The sequence below is a fragment of the Python bivittatus genome, unplaced genomic scaffold, assembly GCF_059951505.1.
Source record: "Python bivittatus isolate LINGU-HERP-01145 unplaced genomic scaffold, Pbiv_v1 ctg000080_np1212, whole genome shotgun sequence".
NCBI classification, from domain to species: domain Eukaryota; kingdom Metazoa; phylum Chordata; class Lepidosauria; order Squamata; family Pythonidae; genus Python; species Python bivittatus.
Genome location: NW_028277035.1, coordinates 60,070,293 through 60,089,409, shown reverse-complemented (window position 1 = coordinate 60,089,409; position 19,117 = coordinate 60,070,293). Strand labels below are relative to the sequence as shown.

Here is a 19,117-nt window from a genome sequence, read left to right as displayed (position 1 = left end):
CTGAGCAGGGAGTTGGATTCAGAGGCTGTTTCTAGCTTTATAATTGGTTGCTTCTTTTATGTTTCTGTATTAATTAATCATGTTAAAGAGTCACAGAGGGCTTCAAAACGGTAGTGATCTTAGATTTAGATATTTAAGTGTTATTAATAAAGATTAGCCTTTTTTTACTTATGATTAAAACAGAATTAACTTCTGACTATATCTTTGTTTATCATTACTTGGTAGAATACTGCAATATACTTACACATTTCGGACTCAAAAATGGGCCTTTCCCAGCTCTGAAAACACAACTGTGGTCTCCAGTTGATGTCTTGCCAGAACAACATGCTAAGGTGCCTTAGCAACCATTTACTGCATCCCTCAATATTGTGTGTAATCTTATACCAGTAACAAACTAGCAATGAGTTTGCACTCAGTTCAGAAAGCTCAGTTTTGGACTGACTTCAAACAGCTGCAGAACTCATGCTTAAACATCTGCCTAATTTTTAATTTTGTTATTACTTCCCCATCCCATATTTTGTAGTCACTTGTCTGAAGAACTAAACACTTGTGTTATTTTGTGTACTTGGAAAAACTTCCGAGAAGACAGTGCTGAAACAGTTACCAGGAATCAAGCTTAATGCAAGGGCATTGTTATTAGGGCTGAGCAGAGATCCAGATTTGGAGAACAAAATGTGAGCTGGAATACTTGTCGGCATTCACGTAGCACCTGATTGGAGAATGTTAAAATAGTTGCCTCTCTTCCTGGGCTCACCTGGCTAATCTCCACAACTGACATGAGGCCCTGGGAAAAGATGTCTTTAGTTTAAGAAGTTTCCAATAGTTAGTATATTGATGCATGCTCCGACTCATGTTTTGCCTTTTGAATTTGGATTTCTTATAATTAACTTACACCTTTTAGTAACAGTATCGTCAAACTATGAATTTTGGATTTCTTTTTTCCCTTGGACCATCACATCTGTGAATTTTTTGGGCCTTGGATTGTGTCACTGTCATCCACATATAAAGGCATTTTATATATATACCTGTATATATACACACACACACACACATATATATATATATACACACACACACACATACATACATACACACACACACACAAAATATATATTAAAAAGTTATTTAATAGTAACGATAATATTGCCTTTTAATTGTTTTGGAATGAACATGTGCTTCGTTGAGGCAAGCACTATCTCCATAGTCAATTTTAACTGGAGCTACAGTGATTCTACAACTAAGGCTCTGTTTAACCTAGAGCGTGCTGCAAATAAAGTCTCTTACTTGCTGCACTTTCAGTTGAACGCTTTCTTCCTGTTTGTAAGTAATGCTGGGGGTTTTGTATTAACAATTGTTTGTGAGTTGACTTTATGCTTAGTCTTGATAGCAGTAGTTTAGATCACAGTAATCCTTGGCTACTTGTTAGCTGCCACTAAAATAGGATAAGGTGCTTGTGAATATAAAATATGAGTTATTTGGTCCCTGTTGAATAAGCAAATATTGTGAAGTTGCCATTTTGAAGGCTGAGTTATCTATATTGCTGTTGACTTCCAAGATAAGTGTGATACAGAGGCAATTTGGAAGTATGTTCATAATGATGCATACTTTGATTTAAAATGTCTAATTTCTAGGATATGCTGATAGGATTTATATTGAAAAGAGTCCAAAGACAATATAGACTGGCCTGTAGATTCCAGTGGAGTAGATAGGAGGTTTTACATCATCCATGTGCTGGATCCATGCCCCTTCTGGTTCCTTTGTGGAGATGGAAGCCATGATCAGGAGAGCATTTGCCCAGCTCCAGCTGATGTGAGAGGATCTTTTAATGGTATCTAATGCTCTTATCACTACCTGTTCGGACTCATGCAATGCGCTTTATATGGGACTGCCTTTAACACTACTCAGAAAATACAGTTGGTGAAAAATGCAATAGCCTATGCCACGAGCGTTTTACCTTTGTCCTGTGGGCCTTGCATTGGTTACCAGTAAATTTTAGGGACAATGTAAACTTGTTTTTGACATATAAAACCCTAGCTGTCATGGGACTGAAGAACTTGCTGAACTGCCTTCTCGAACCAGAATCAATCATTCCGTATATACATCCTGGAGAAAGTGGTTCCCCACTTCCATGAGATTAGGGGAGCTGAGCCCAAAAGGCAGTATTTCTCTGTATGGCCCTTGGATTTGAGACTTCTATCTTGTTGCCTTCTGGAAAATGGTTACGACAGAGCTCTTCCAGATAGCTTTTTAGTTCAGAGGATAACACCATTGGTTGGCTGAATTTGTATGTTGTTTTGATTATTTGAGTGGATGTTTGTTTGTAATTGTTTGTTGCTCTTTCTGTACCATGGATCTTTCAGTACTTTTACTACAGATGTTTTATTTTGTTTACGTTGTAACTATAGAAATCTAATAAATAAAAAGTAAATATACTGGCCATATCTAGTGTTACGCCATTCACTCAACAGAGTTTCCTCTTTGTAGCCTCTTCATCCTTGCAGTCATTCTCCAGTCAGGTCAGAAGTGTCCCCAGTCTTTTGAAACAAATTGGGGGGAAGGGGTGAAAGTATAAATGGGGAAGAATATTCTATCACTAGTGACTTTTTTGCCAACAAACAAGATTGAGAATAACTAATAGTGTAGGTATTTTTATAGTGTTTACACATCTGTGGTTTTTCTATGTAAGTAATTAGTCAATTTTGATTTAATACTGACCTTCTGCACTTCAAATTTTGTAATCAGTTATGTGTAGTTTTAAAATATTAATAGAATTTGCTTTGAAATGGAGAATGTTACAAAATAGTTATATAATAGAGTTATAACATGTTACTTAATTACAACATCCTTTTTTACATGTTCTTGTTCCAAACTCTTTCAAGAGTACGTGTGTGTGTGTGTGTGTGTGTGTGTGTGTTTCTTGAAAGGCTTTACTAAGTAAGAAATCTGAGAGCATGGACAATGTGAGAGCAGTTGTAGATAACAACCATGTTTTTTAACTGAAAAAAATTGATTTATATTACTATACAATATAATGTAGTATTATGCTTCTCTGTCTTCTGCCATTGAACTCTTTTTTATTGTTCTAATTTTATAGAAGAAACGCAAGCAGAGTACCCAGGATGAAGATGCAATCAGTGTGTGTAGCTTTGATTCAAGTGTAAGTATTTGGAACATGGAATTGTTTAATGAAACTTGTCCAGTTTGTTTTGTAAAAATGGTGTATTGCTAGCTCAATACAATTGTATTGCTTCTCAATACAAAACTGTTTATGCCTATTATGTAATTTCCTCAATGATAAGTTATGTAAAAATGGAGAAATAAATAGAGCATATAGATGACATTTTTTCTTGGGTTCCTCATCATGTATAATGCAGAGCTAGTAAATATTTCATTGATGTGTTTGTGAAAACAATGGTCAGTTATCTATTTTTATGTAGCTGATTAGATTGTTTGCTCGATAATTTTTTTTCAGTTTTCTGCACTGGTTTATACTGACAAGCATTTGGTATTGCATAATATGAAAGTAATTCCTGGAAGGCAGGTGTGATGTGTGATTCATAAAGGTTTTCCAGAAATAAAAATTATTGAAAAATACTATAATGTTTTGTTATTTAACAGCCTTTGATATCATAGCATATTTTAAATCATTTATAGATGTAGCTTAATAGATAAGCTATGCTTTGTAAATTATTTTTATTGTACTGGTAATAACCCCAAACTACAGAACTTAATTGTGGTATGTGATGTCACATACTAGAGAAATCAAAATATCAAACCATGCCAGGTACAACTGCATTACATTTTGTAATTAAGTTACTTTGAAGCATATCGATAATAGTATTCACTTACCAATAGCATCTGCTGGTAAAATGTGGAAGAATGAGAGAACGATGATGAACAATGAAAGTTGCATAGTCAAGTTTTGTTTGGGTGTCCTATTTGCATGTTCCTGCCTGAAACCAGCACAGCAGCTCTGTGCTGATTATGTTTAATTGGCAAAGCTCTGTCTTGATATGTTATTGCAGACATGAAGGATGCAAGCTTGTAAGGTTACCATTGTATGTTTGGGAATAGATTGTTTCTTTGTTTATGTTATGCCTGTGGTTTGCATGACATTGCATGACATCGTTATAATTTTCCCAGCCTCCAGATGTATGGACTCTCCAAATTCCTCAGCCAGCATAAGTACAGCTGATAATTGTAACAGTTGGGGTCCACATATCTGGGTAGCGCTCAGGTCAGAATAGGCTGTGTTGTAGAGTCTGAAGGAGAGAGAGCTGCTCAAAGCAGGGCAACCTGAAAAGAAGGAAAACAAGAATCCCTGAAAAGGAAGTTAAGTTGTTGACATGTTAACTATGTATAAGAAACAGTGTCCCAGTTTGCGCATCACACTAAGTAGTAATGCTTTGTTAAGGTGATCTTAATTCAACTTCCACTGAGTGGAATGGCTAAGACATCACCAACCCATAATTTGTTCAAGCTAAGCATATCTGAGAATGTAGGACAAAGGCTGATTTAAACCAGAACTAGCTAGAGAATGTAAACATGTCTTGTTTTAGGCCTCTTTATGACTATACTTTCCAACTCAGATTGGCCAGAAATAGCCTGCGTCTTGCATTCAGAGAAATTCAGAATTGAATTCAAAATCAGTTATAGATGGCTGGTTCACTATCCATCCCACTTGAGGTGAGGAACAGCAGCTGCAAATGAGCACATTTATGCTAAGCAAGTTTCATGGCTTAATGGAATGTGAGAATGAACTTGTTTTTATTATAAATTAATTGCTAACTATATAGTAATAATCCAACAACTTAATTTAAAAATCAATTTATTGTTTGTAAATAAACTACACAAACACATATACGCACACCTTCTACTCCAGTATTGATCAAAATATCAGTAAGAAGCAGTTTGTTTCCAGACAGGAGATGAATTAGCAAATTTGTTTTTCCACCAGTTTACTATTGGAAGCCATTATTAGATTTAATAATGATTAAAGATTAGATTTAATAAACTTTCCAAGAATGCAGAGAACTTAAACCTTAAGTGTATTTTCTTGTACCTAAGTAAGCCTAGTGTTTCCCGCTGCTATCCTCCTTTCTTTTCAATACTTTCTTTCTCTTACTTCTGATTTACCACAGTCTGTAATAAGTTTTCCTTAGTAGTTTAATCAAATAAACTAAGGGTTGTATGTAATTGCAGACTATTACTTTCTGCTAAATTATAAAGGAAGAGGAAGTGGTGTGAGCGTGAAGCTTTTTCATAATGTATTAAATTGTGGCATGGTGTGTACAGGCAGACTGAATCATGAAACTCTCAGATCTGGAAAATATGAGTTTTGAGATGGCAAACTATAATTTAGTCAAGTGAAATTGATTCTTTGTGTTTTTCTGGGCACTGCTTTGGCTTAAATCCAAATATTCCAGTCTATCTAAATTGGTAGTTCAAAGTACAATTAACCAATACAAGTAATCAGTTTTTAAGGTGCTCAGAAGATTTCGTGTGAAAATCTTTAACAAAACTCTAACTTTGTAAGGGGTACTGCTGCCATATACAATTCCCATTTTTCATATTCTATATCAGATTTCCAAAAAAAAAAAAAGATTTAGTAATCTTATATAAATAAAACTTTACAGATGACTTTCATTAAGGAGTTAACTGTACCCACTTGAAAGATGGCAAGAGTTATACCAGATATTGTAGATTAAATGTAAGCTAAAATATAAGCTACTGAAAGTAAGAGAAGTGAAAAATAAGTGAAAATTGAAATATGCACATAAGTCTAGATTGAAAGAGGAAGTTCTGGTTTATAATTGATATCTCTGATAAATTAGATAGAGGTACCTACTGCTGCATTTTATTTAAGAGAGATTTTATCTCTCAGATCTGCTGCTGCATAATATTGCAGATTGGTTAAATAAATAGTGCATAGATACAATTTACTAGTTGGTATCTACCATCTTTTTTAGTAGAAGTTCTATAAGTAGCAAATAAACATTAGAAATGCTTGTGTGAATAATTACATTTAGTTTGCATTATACTCTTCATACAATACCTTGAATTTTATTTTTTTGTTGGCTTTAATAAGTAGCACACTACTGCCTCATAATCAAAAGTAGCTTTTAATTAAATTTGTCTAGTAATCAGAACAATATTTTTTTTAAAAAAGTCTTGAAAGCTTTCTTCATTGAAGGAATTCTTTTGCGCTCTATCTGTTTATATTGGAGACAAAATGATAAACAAAGCATTGATGAGTGGCAGAAAAGACATAAAAGATGGTTTAAGGAAAGTGCTGGAGGAGGATTTTGACCAACTATGAGTAGAAATGCTTAAATAGGCTGATAAAGGAAATATTAAAAATGTTTAGAATATTTTGGTTTTCATTAAATATATTGATGTTTTGTCTCAATTCAGGGATGCAAAAATGTGCAGTCAGCCAGCATCCTTTTTGCAGTCTTCTGACTGCCCTCTCCAGATTGGGTGAGGGCAAAATTTCCAGCCCTTTGGGAGGCATTTCTTGGAGTTTGGAATGATTAAGGGGCAAAAAGGATTTGTTATGCCTTGCAGCAATTAAGACATCCATGTCACCCCTTAAACTCTTCTCCATAAGCTCCAGGCCTAACTCACTTTGGAAGTCTGGTCCTGAACCTGAAGCATAAAGTCTGGAGTGGCTTTCTCAAGGCATCTCAATTTTTTTTTTTGTTACTCATTTCAAAAAAAATAAATAATCAGTCATATTGTCAGTACTGCTTTGAACAGCAGCATTTAAAATGTATACTTCTTGTTCTGTTTGGGAAATGTGTATTTTCAAAAAAACTTACCATAGACATTCCCTCATGTGATTGACATGTGTATGTAACATATATGTTCTTGCAGATATAATCCAACAAAGAGTTTTTCTAGTCTGTTACTAAATGTAATTTGATAAGAAATTGTAATCTTTACATTTTGAAAGGAAATGAAATGTCTGAAGGATATAAATCTAGTCTTGGAAGCAGTGAGTCCCATATGCTTCTCCTGCTGTTGCTTTGAATTTTGTTTTGGGTTTTGGGTTTTTTGGGGGTTCATTTGCAGCCATATTCCATTTATGGTATTAAAATTGTAGCCTTCTAAAATCTGAGTTGATGTAAGTTAGCCCACTAGTTTCTGAAGTGTTGGGAAACTTTGTATGGTATTTCATTTACTCTCCTTTCTACTGTGATTATTCTGTCCACAGGATAAATTTTGTTCACTCCCTCTGTGTTTACATGGATGTTATGTATCACAGTGTTAATTTTCTAGATGATAGCAGTTCATTAAAGATGGATTCTTACACAAACCCTATATCTTGCTCCAACTTTCTTGCACTCTCTTCTACCGTGTCTCACAGTTGTCTTTCCCTAAAGTTTCAGTGCAAAACACAGGTTGTATTAAGTTTCATTATTGTATATTTTAGAAAGGAATATTTTTGTTCCTATATGGAGTATAACTTTAGGAGTGCTCTGCCCCTGAAGTTGTTAACTGCTGTTATTAGACAATAGTTCTCCATGTACCTATACTGTATCATATTGTGTTGGTCTGAGAAATCTATTGCATAGACAGTAGTTGTATAATGTTCCAAATAAATATACTAAACCATGCAACATTCCACATGTCTAGCCAATGGAAATATTACATAGGTAAATACCTAATATTTTAATTTCTTTTTGTTTTAGTTACTATTTTTTCTTGACTTTTCCCTGTGAAGTACTCAAAGTATTCAATATTTAAAATGTAAATGTAAAATGTAAAAGTATATATTTACATAACATGTAAAAGTTACATAAAAAGTAAAAGTACATGTAAAAGTGAAGCAATGAGCATGAAACTGAGCAAACTCAGGGAGGCAGTGAAGGACAGGAAGGCCTGGCGCGATATGGTTCGTGGGGTCACGAAGAGTTGGACACGACTTAGCGACTGAACAACAACAACATGTAAAAGTATATATTTGCATAAGCATAAATGTAAAATGTAAAAATATATATTAATAATGCACCACATCATTATTAAAGCAATATATAAATGTCATAATGAACATCAAGACCATAAATACCAGAATTTATTTATTTATTTGTCACATTTATATAGCCACCCATCTTGCACAAAGCTACTCTGGGCGGAATACAACAATTAAGAAAACAGCAAATAAATTTTAAAAAAATCATTATAAAAAGATAAAAAGTAATTATTAACATGGAAATATTATCAAAAAGTTTAAAATATACAAACCCCATGGAGAGAGCAGAGTATCAATCATAGTGGAGCCATCAGAGAATTTTAAAATTTTTAAAGTTTCCTTGTTCCTTTAAATGCAGGTTTAAATACTTTAAGTTGCTTGAGGATTCAGCCTGCTGCCCTTATAGCTCTCTTGATTAGGAGTTGCAGAAATGGTAGCTCAGGATATGTGGAAGTTGCCTGGTTTGATGGAAGGATAGATGGTGCCTTAATATTGTTCTTGTTTATTTGGCATGGATTAAAAGTAGATTAGCTATATTGACTTGATTATAAACTCTGAATCCAGATGAATACTATCCTGCTGTGTTACAAATTAAAAGCACACATGCACAATTCATGAATATATATCCCTCTTTCCTTATTGCATTCTGTTTACCATAATTCAGTAACACCATTCAGTTTACCTCCATAAAAACAGCAATGTCTTTTCATAATCTGTACTGCAGTGATTAGAAATTGTTCAGCAAGGAAGAATCCTCCCGTAAGTGTACACTTAAGGCTAAAACCATGACCCAAAATTAGACAGATGATATTGAACACTTTTAATATTCACAGGTATAGTGATGTCTAGTCTTGAATAAAACTAAAATAAGAGAAAAAAGGTATCACATAAGGTGACAGTGGGAAAAGTCTGAGGGATCAGGGGTCTTAGTCCAACTTCCCAATTTTTTAAAGGACTGCAGGACTATCGAAGGACCACCTAGTCACATGAAAGAAGGGGCAGCAGGGTGTTATTTTCTCCCTTTTCACTGAGGGAGCACTTTAAGGATGGGGATGGGAGTGAGAGGCCTCTGGGACAAACCAATAACATTCCTACCCTGAATCTCTCCAGGTGAAAGAGAAAAGGTGTAACTGCCATTGTTTAAAGCAATTTGAAGACTTAGGTATTCATTTAGGCATGAGGTCTGAAGGTTGGTTGAGCCCATCACTGTGAGTATATCTTTTTTATAATTGGAGCTGCCATTACTTTTCTTATTTTTCTTATTGTGTATGTTTGTACATCAATAATTAGTCATGTAAGAAGTATCTTAATAACGCTTGTTGTCTTTCCCTGGAAAGACTAGAAATGGGACATACAGGTAGTCCTTGCTTAACAACCCTAATTGGGACTGGCAACCCTGTCGCTAAATGAAGCAGTTGTTAAGTGAAACATCATGTGACCACCCCACTTAGCAACAGCAGTCCCAGTTACAGTCGTTAAGCAAATCACTCATGATTGTTAAGCAAGACATCACATGACCACAACTTGCAACCTCCTGCTGGCTTCCCCATTGACTTTGCTTGTCAGAAGCCAGCTAGGAAGGTTGCAAATGGCGATCACATGATCACAGGATGCTGTGACCATTGTAAATGCACGATGGTTGCCAAGTGCCCAAATAGTGATCACGTGACCGTGGGGATGCTGTGATGATTGTAAGTGTGAGAACCAGGCGTAAGTCACTTTTTTCATTGTTGTTGTAACTTCGAACAGTCGCTAAACAAATGGTCTAAGCGACGACTACCTGTATAGACAATAGCCTTCCTAGTTGTGCTCATCAGTTGGTGGTGTTCAGTAACATATCCCTTTTAGCCCATTAGATTGTTACTGATGTTCTTTTGTGTTGCTCCCATTTAGGTGTCAGTGGAGATTGAGTTAGAAACCTGTACAAATTAATTGTCTATTTAATTTAACATGCTAAAAATAACATTGAATACAATTAATTTCTGTTGTATCTGTTTTGAAAATGAACACACAGTACTTAGTCTATTTTTATGTATCAATCATAGGCCCATTGATATTGGCAAACTTTATCATTTGTTCTATTAACCAGAATGGTTCTATTAATAAATGTTATGGTTAAAACACTTAAAAGGAATATCATTCTTTTCAGTGAGTATGTAATGCGGTAGTCTGGGACATAAGATGAGGAATGCCATTCTAAATGTGTATTTCTGGCACCACAAATCTAGAGAGTATATCATAAATGCCTGTTGTAGCAGACACTGAAAAATGAATACTCTTAATGTTTTATTATGACCCGATGTAGTAATATTAGTCTAATTAGAAATGGTATTAGTTTTGGGTTATGAACTCTATGTATGGAATTATTCTGGATCACATACTTTTCATCAGTACTGTTTGAAAGCATGGATTCTACATGGATTTTGATAGCTTTAAAGACTAAACCTGAATTTGGGGAGGCTATGAGAAAGTCAATTTTGCTGACTATTCTTTTGATCTAATTAAAGCTAATAAAACTTAATTGCCAAATTCTAGGAAGCTTATATTCAGAAGATAAGAAGGGATTAACTACAGCTCTGATTACTGGACTTGAGATAATGAAAAATATATTGTTGCTGCTTTTATTATTTGATTTTAATTTGATGTTGATACCCAATATGGGTAGAAGGATGCAGACCTCAAGCTGTAGCTCTCTATGTTCATGAATTATGCATGTCAGTCTAGTTCCAATAGAGCAGACCAATGTTAATCTGGATTCAGAATATATAATAAAGTCAATGTGTCTAATCTATTTGTAATCCTGTCTGAGGACAATCTACTTTGACAATATTACCCTCTCTGTCTCTTATATATCAGAAGAGTATGGTCTTCTTTTAATACTTTAGTTGAAATGCTGAAACAGAAAGCAAGATTATGTATATTTATTCCCTCCCCCTTTAAATCTTTATAACAATCTGGAAGAATAACTTATTTTAAGATAGAAATCGGAGTATAGAAATAAATGAATAGTTGTCGTAACTGAAGGTTGGAAGAAATCATGTCTCCCAAGATTCATAAGTGATCAGGAGTTAGGGATGAGCTGTTACATGAATGCAAACTATTCAAGGTAGTAGAAAGAAAAAATTGGATTGTGAAAAGTTTCATAAGGATCTGTCCAAAGTTAATTACAGGTAGTTCTCACTTAATGACCCTAATTGGGATTGACAACTCTGTCGCCAAGCAAAGTGGTCATTAAGTGAAACATGTGACTGCCCTGCTTAGCGACAGCAGTTCCAGCAGTCCCTGTTGCTGCTGTTAAGCAAAGTCCACATGGTAGTTAGGCGAGGACCTATGCCATTCCCAGCCCTGAGACTCTGTTCTCCCAAGGCAAGGGACTGCCTCCCCTTCAACCCCCCCTCATCTATCTCCCCCAATCTCTGCTCTTTTGGCCACCCTGCACAGCATAGCTGAGATGAAAAGGCCACTGTGTGCCTCTGCCACTCCCCCCAGTGGACCTCCCTCCCTGTCCTTCTCCTTGGCGTGATCATTGTGTTCTCCCCCCCTCTTGCTGCTGTGGCGCAACATGAAGCCTCAGAGCTGCAGCGGCAAGAAGTGCCTGCCTAGGCGCTCACCTCCTTTCATGCCTCATTGGCAGCTTATGGAAGTGAGAAGTGCCTCGCATCGCTTGCCTGGGCCCATTTTGCCCATGAGCCTGCTGCCACAGGAGCAGTCTTCCAAGAGCCACACCTCCTAGAGTGGCCCTTGCACCCTGGCCTGATGTCACTGGTGTGCAGTTAGGATGGGAGAACAAAAAAAATATGCCCCAGAGCAGCAAGAAGTCCCAGCACATGGCAAAGGATCATCTCGCCGGCAGTGGCATGTGGCGAGGCGCAGCACAAAGAATTACCCTGGCCCCTTCCCTTCCCAGCAGGACAGAGGCACACACCCACCTGCCCGTGCTCCCTAGTGCCCACCTGCAGCACCCACCCCCCACTTGTAGCTCTCACCCGCTGGCCTGCAGGATGTTTCCATGGCACCTCCCCCATGCCATGACCAGGATGGTTTGCCCAGTGGAGGGGAGGCAGGCAAAGACAACAACAAAAGTCAGCTGCTGGATAATGGGGGGGGCGGCTGCGCCAGCAGGGAACCCCAAATTTTTATCACATGACCACAAGGGTGCTGAGATGGCCATAAATTTGAGGACTGGTCATAAGTCCACTTTTTCATCACTGTTGTAACTTTGAATGGTTGCTGAATGATGGGCATTAAGTGAGATTGTATGTGTATTAAAGTGGCAAGTGCAAATTGGTAAGGATATGTACAATAGGGCAAAAAATGCTTAGTGTAACATATGTACTGATAGAGTTTGAGCTGGGGGTGATTGATAGGAAAGGGATTTTGTGATGGAATGGACTTATGAAGGCCAGGCTCAGGGAGATAAGCGTGTTCTTAGCCCCCAACAGGAGCGTGGGAAGTTCAGGAAGATGAGGCTGGCACCTCTCTAAGGAATTCATGGTGTTGTGGCTGGCTGACTTGGGAACTAGGGTTCAGTCTGGTGAGATTTCTGTCTTGAGGTTGAAGCTAATAAATGCAACAGAACTGTATTTGCATAGTCTCTTAGAGTTCTTTGGGCTGAACCTGACAGATTTTGAGATCAACCCAGTGTGATATTTGTTGATAACAACAATAATTAGTTGTAGTAGTATGGAATAATTAATAAAGGGATTGTAAGTAGAATAGCCAATATTGTAATGCCATTAAACAAATCATTGGTATGCACGGTTCTGTTCATGGCACCTTCAGAAAAATCTAGTTAGAGCTGGGAAAGATTCAGAAAAATTTATAAAAATCAATGGACTGGAGCACCTCTTCCGGAAAACATACAAGGCTGGAATTCAAATTCACAGGATGCAGTCATAGCCACTGTTACAGACTGGGAAGGTGGATGACTTTTATCAAGGCACACAATCAAGCAACAAACATATGCCAATCAAAGAACTACCAGAGGAGCAAAACAAAACCCCCACCCCCACCAGCACTGGCAAGGCATGCCACAGTATATAAATAGAGAGCAAACCCCACCCCATTTTAGCACTGAAGATGTTACCTAGCTGGGTAATGAAACGTTTGCAAGAAAAGAACCAAGCTCAGAGAACCCCAAGGACTCCACATTTCAACCCTGAGCTACACATATTCATCTCTATGGGTGACTTTTATCAGTTGGTAAGTACCTTTTTTCCAAGAGTTCCCTAATTTGAAAAAAACAGCAACAATTATAATGGGCTGCCATCAGAGTAGCTGAACCTTTTGATACGCTAGACTTCTGAGCAGGGGAGTTCATACTTTCCTACAAAGGACTTCAGCCCTGTTCTTGAAAAACAGGCAAGGGAGTGCTTTGGATCTTCCTTCTTAATTGCCAGAATGGTAGAATTTAACAAGCCTATTGCACTCCTGAAAACACAAGAGTTAAGTAACTGTACAATTATGCAGTTCTGCATGCGAGTTGGGTTTTAAGAAGAAATCTATTTTTGAAACAATGTAGCCAACCTCTAGATATAAAAAGGAGTTTATTCAGAAAGGGAATAAAAGAGCAAGAAAAACATATTGCACACAGAATTCCAAATAAAGTTAGTTAACTGAACTAATTACATCTTACCTTCTTGAACCAGATCTTGGATTTCAAACAAATGAATTGCAGTGAGGATGATCTGATGCAGAGCATCTAGGCTTCATGTCTGCATGTTAGGCAGAGTGTTATACTTTTACTGGAGGACCCCACCTCCAAAGAAGAAGGAAAGGCAGCAGATGGAGCCCATGAAGATGTTCTAGATTCTAGGGAGACACAAATGATGCTCATCAATTGGCTGAGCCTCCTTCTCTTGGTCCTAAATAGGTAGGCCAACTGTTGTAGGGCTGGAAGCATAGACTTTCCACATAAATTTGGGTCTGTTCATATATGGGGTGTCATAGTAGTACTGTTTTTTTATCTAGTGTATTTTTAATGCTTTCTCTTGTCTAATTGCTAAGTGAGAAAATGAATGTAAAGGTTGCCTTCAGATGCCTGCAGTAATTCTACTAGTAACTCAGTGCGGTCACAGGTTTCAACTTGAATGTATAACATTCCTTTATTACAGACATAGCAATCTAAATGAGACAAAGATCAGCTTCTGCCAAGCTAAAGAGTCCAGGCATATATGGACAGGCATAATGCAGGATTATGCATTATGAAACACTGGTTTAAATAGTCTGTAGCAAGAGATAGCTGGTCCTCTCATTCTGCCAGGTATTTACAATTCCCTACCTTTGTTTTCCTTTAAAATTAAGCACTTTTAGCTCACCTAACTTGGTGCGTCCTGTTCCTAATCTATCTGGCATATACATTTCCTTCTATGGCTCTATGGCCTCTTTGGATGCCATATTCTGCTGTATGTATCTGGGCTTTTTCATCCTCCTCTGAGTGATTAAAAACAGTTTCAGCCTCTTCCACTAATTAACAGAAAACAGAAGCTCCCTCCTTTCTCAAGGATTAGTACATCAGTATATGTACATCATAATACGTCATTTGCTTTTATAAAAGTCTCTGTTGCTAATGAGGTGAGAAGAGGACATGGAAAGGAGCCAGTACTTTGTAAGCTGTAATTTAATAAGTTCTGATAAACTACCCCTAAGTTTAAGGTGGGTGGTAATTGCATAGGAATAAACATATTATTAAAATAAATATATTTTGTCTTGATGGTAAGATATTCACATCTGCTTCTTTCTCCAATTCCCTTTTAATCAAGGATGAACAAAGTGATTTTAAATGGATAAATTGTCACCCTATTGTGATGTATGTAATCATCTTCCAAATGAACTCTTTTAAAAATATAAACATGAAATTTCTCATTGCATTTATAATACTGTTTGTGCAGTCAATTTATCGTATATAGTTTATGAGTATGATACTCAAATATATATCATCCCTTTTTTGCTATATCTACTTCTGAAATGTGGGAGTGAGAAATCAACTCATGTCACTAGTGCTTTTTCATAACAGAACTTGTTCACAAGTCATTATGTGGTATAACTGTGAAGACTTATCTATCTGCATCAGAAGCCAGATACATACTTTATTGAAGCTTGGTTGAAAAATGTTAATGGAACTGATCTTTTGAATATATGTTCCAATTTAAATGTAGCTTTCCTCCTATAGCTAGAATATCATTAATATGCTTATGGTGTAATTTGAAGAAATAGGAACAATATATGTTAAGTCCACTATAGACCATTTATGGAGAAATTTCATGAATTGTCCAGAGATCATTCTCTTTGGGGTTAACTCAACATTGTGATTGTTTTCTGTAATTCTAAAATAAGTTTTTTGTTGCATTCCAATTTTTCATAAGCATTCCTGGAAAAATGCAAACTGTGTTTAGAAATAGTTCCATTGCAAAATGGTTTATTAACTAATATTTTAATATTTAATATAAGAAATGTTAGTGTTGCTTCATTAGTATACTTCATTAGTAACTTCAGAGCTGTGCTGATATTCTCAAAACAACAGCTAAAACACCTTCTAGCATAAATGCCTATTAACAAATTAAGATCCATTCAGATTTTTAAATAAAATATATATTATTTAATGTGCTGTGATATGGCAAATTATGCTTTCCAAGGCCAGTATAGTTAGTTCATTCACTTGATGCATTTGAACTTCAGCATCTTACAGCAGGGGAGTTTTTTTTTCATAAAATACAGAATTTGTTTTTGGTATTCATGTCATCAATTTGGAAATTGTGGATACCATAAATAGTTTCTAATTACATATTTATTAGCAAATGTCATGTGCTTAAAATATATACCTTCTTATTAGGGATTCTTACTGTTGAACTAATCAGATCAAGAGAACAACAAAAAGTGAAAAAAAGTGAAAATAAGTACAGTGGTACCTCAGGTTACGAGCGCCTCTGTTAACGAACTTTTTGGGTTACGACCAGCTCCGGCCGCAAAAATTTACCTCGGTTTGCGAACTCTGCCTCAGGGTACGAACAGGATACGCAGCCATTTTCCCTCCCGTGACACGGTCCGCAGCCATTTTCTGTCCCTGACCCATGGTCCGTGGCCATTTTCCGCCCCTGACATGTGGTCTGCGGCCATTTTTCCGCCCCTGACACGTGGTCCGTGGCCATTTTTCTGCCCCTGACATGTGGTCCGTGGCCATTTTCCGCCCCTGACACGTGGTCCGCGGCCATTTTTCTGCCCCTGACATGTGGTCGTAGGGAGGGGGACTCTCCCTCCAAGCAATAGCCACCTCCCTGTCCTCCATGCCAGAACGGATTAACAGTAATTACATTGAACCTTATGGGGAAATTTCCTTCGGGGTGCGACCAATTCGGGGTGCGACCAGAGTCACGGAATGAATTAAGTTCGTAAACCGAGGTTCCACTGTACTGGCAAAGAAATGCAAGGAATTAATAAGGGAGGCAGAAGAACAGTTTGAGGAGTAGTGCGCTAGAAGCGGACTATGAAGAGCTCCAAAGGGATCTCTCCTTACTTAGTGACTAGGTTACTAAATGGTAAGTGCAGTTCAGTGTCAGCAAGCATAGTGTCATGCACATTGGAGCTAGGAATCTGTACTTCACATAGAAAATGATGGGGACTGAACTGTCAATGGCCAACCAAGACAAAGATCTTGTGATCTTTGTAAATAGTTAAGTGAAATCATCTATTCAGTGCGCAGCAGTGATTAAGAAGGCAAATTCTCTGCTAGGTCATCAGAAAAGGGGTGAGGCACAATATTTCAGCTGATATTACAATGCCCCAATCCAAATTTATTGTACTTATTGTGTTTATTCTCTCTGACATACTCAAGAGAGAAATTGTGGAGCTGAAGGAAGTGCAGAAAAGGACAACCAAGATGATCAAGGGGCATGAACCTATGTTCCATATCAGGACAAGATGCAGTGGTTGGAGCTGTTTTGTTTAGAGAAAAGACACAAGAACATAGGATAGAGGTTTACATGTGTAATGTGCTGCCACAAGATGCATTGGCTGCTAATTTAAATGGCTTCAAAAGAGGACTAGACAAATTCCTAAAGGGCAGGTTTATCATTGGCTTCTAGGGAACTGCCTCCAGGTGTGGAAACAGCCTACCTCTACATGCTAGGAGTACAAAAGCAATAATGGGAGAGGAAGGCTGTCATTCTTCTATTTGCAAGCTTTCTAAGTGCATCTTTTGGGTCACTGTGAGAGATGGAATGCTGGCTAGATGGGTCTATAATTGATTCAGTAGGGTATTCTCATACTTGAGAAAGGTCAGCTAGTCTTTTTCCTGTTGTGCAGCAAGATGTTTCTTGTACTAAATGTCAACTCTATAGATTAATCACTGATATTAATAAAACCCTAGATTATATATATTAACATATACATAATCTAGGGCTTTATTAATGTCAGTTCAAGTACTATGTGTGAATTTTGGAAAGCAAAATCAAGTTAGAATGTACTTTGTCTGGATAGTTTTCTTTTTGCCTCCTCATCTGTTGGCACATACATTAGGGAGACATCAGAAAGCTAAGGGAATCACTGAGTGTTAAAGATCTCTTGATGCTATATACACGAGGTTGTGGCTGATTGCTTAATCTTGCAAAAGCCAGTAGCTGCTGCAGCATTCCAAAAGGACATGGCTGGTAGCAAGGGAGCCTATACAGAAATGCCCTTTGCCCCAGCCTGTTTAATCTGGAGCTGCTGCAATGCTTGGCTGACACAATGACAGTCTCTACTGATGAGGCTGAGGTTGGGTTAGATGGGCATCACTGATGGTGCTGATATATCTGATTCTCTGCTCCATAGGGCAGCATTTGGAAACAAGGCTTCATTTTGAAGTATGTTGTTAAACTATACTGCCTTGCTGGGGTGGCATGCCTTTGAATTATTCTGAGGCCAGGTGGATTTATAATCTCTCTCTCCATGTGATCAACTAAAGAGTCCTGCTTAATGATAGGATTTCTTGGTTGCCCAGTTTGAGGGACCTGCCCTATTGCTTTTTGTGCTGGACAATTGGCTATTTTCCCCTGGCAACTGTGTCTCTCTATTGCTATCTAGAGATAGGTTGTCTGCCTATTTGGCATTTCCTCTTTTGGTAGTTGTATGCATTATTTTATTGTTTATTCATGCTGTGCGTGCGCGTGTATGAACTTTTAGTGTGTAGTTGGGAAACAAAGACATTTCTCTGAAGACATTTGCAAGTAGAGATTAAATTAAATCATAGAAACTTCCAGAACACAAACAACTTACTGGCTGGCTTGCCTTCCCCAAAACATTCAGTGTATCCTTTTTCAACAAAACATTTGTTGAACTGACAGAATTGTGATATGGTGGATAAGGAGGAGATGTCTGGCATACTGGAAGCAATCCTTCTTTAAAATATGACAGGTACACCAGGACTTCTACAACAGAAGGCAACTGGTGCCGACGGGTCAAAGCAGATCAAGGGGAAAAGCAGCAGAAGTTGAGGCTTTAGTGATGAGTCACTGAATACATAGGCCTGACCGTATTCGTGAACCTGACATTCTGGTTGAATTAGTAACTGAAATGTTGCCTTTGTATGGTATGTGATCCCATATGAGACAGTTTGGAATACACATATGAATCAAATGACTTTAGACAAGTTATTGAGAGTAAATGTGAGGGTAAAAGAGATGGGACTGGCTGAAGGCAAGATGCTACCAATCCAAATAACTGATAGGACATGCATGGATGCAAGCAAACTGATCGAAGCTGATCCACAGAAGGCAGACAGTGTACTTGGCAAGACATGTGGACACAGGGTAGTTTGGAGATGTTTTTGGATAGCTTTGGTTTTCTTGGACATTCAGGCTCCCATCTTCTGTGAGCTTCTGGGTTACTGTCGGAGGCTGGAATTCTAGGTTACAGTAGGTTGGAATGCTGTTCTCCTGGACTTACAGCCTATTTGCCAGGTGAGATTTAGGACCAAACTGCACATTACATGGAACTCTGTATCATTCTGATCTTAAATTTTTATTATTATATTTTTAGGTTAGCTGCAATAAGGATGAAAGGAAGAATAGGTGGGGAAAGCGTGTTTAATCTTACAGTTTTCCATATCAGTCATTTTTTAAACATTGTTTTCTTTCTAAACATTCATTTCCCCAACGAATGAGTGGT

At 37.4% G+C, this 19,117-nt stretch overlaps 1 protein-coding gene across 2 annotated transcripts in view; it reads left to right on the top strand.

Moving 5' to 3' along the window:
• ARHGEF3 (Rho guanine nucleotide exchange factor 3) overlaps positions 1-19,117 on the top strand; it is a 125,505-nt gene that overhangs the window by 43,426 nt on the left and 62,962 nt on the right. For both annotated transcript variants that reach the window (XM_088134200.1, XM_088134201.1), the window contains one exon: positions 3,095-3,157. In XM_088134200.1, the coding sequence (XP_087990326.1) occupies positions 3,095-3,157 (63 nt within the window). The remainder of the gene's footprint in view (positions 1-3,094; positions 3,158-19,117) is intronic.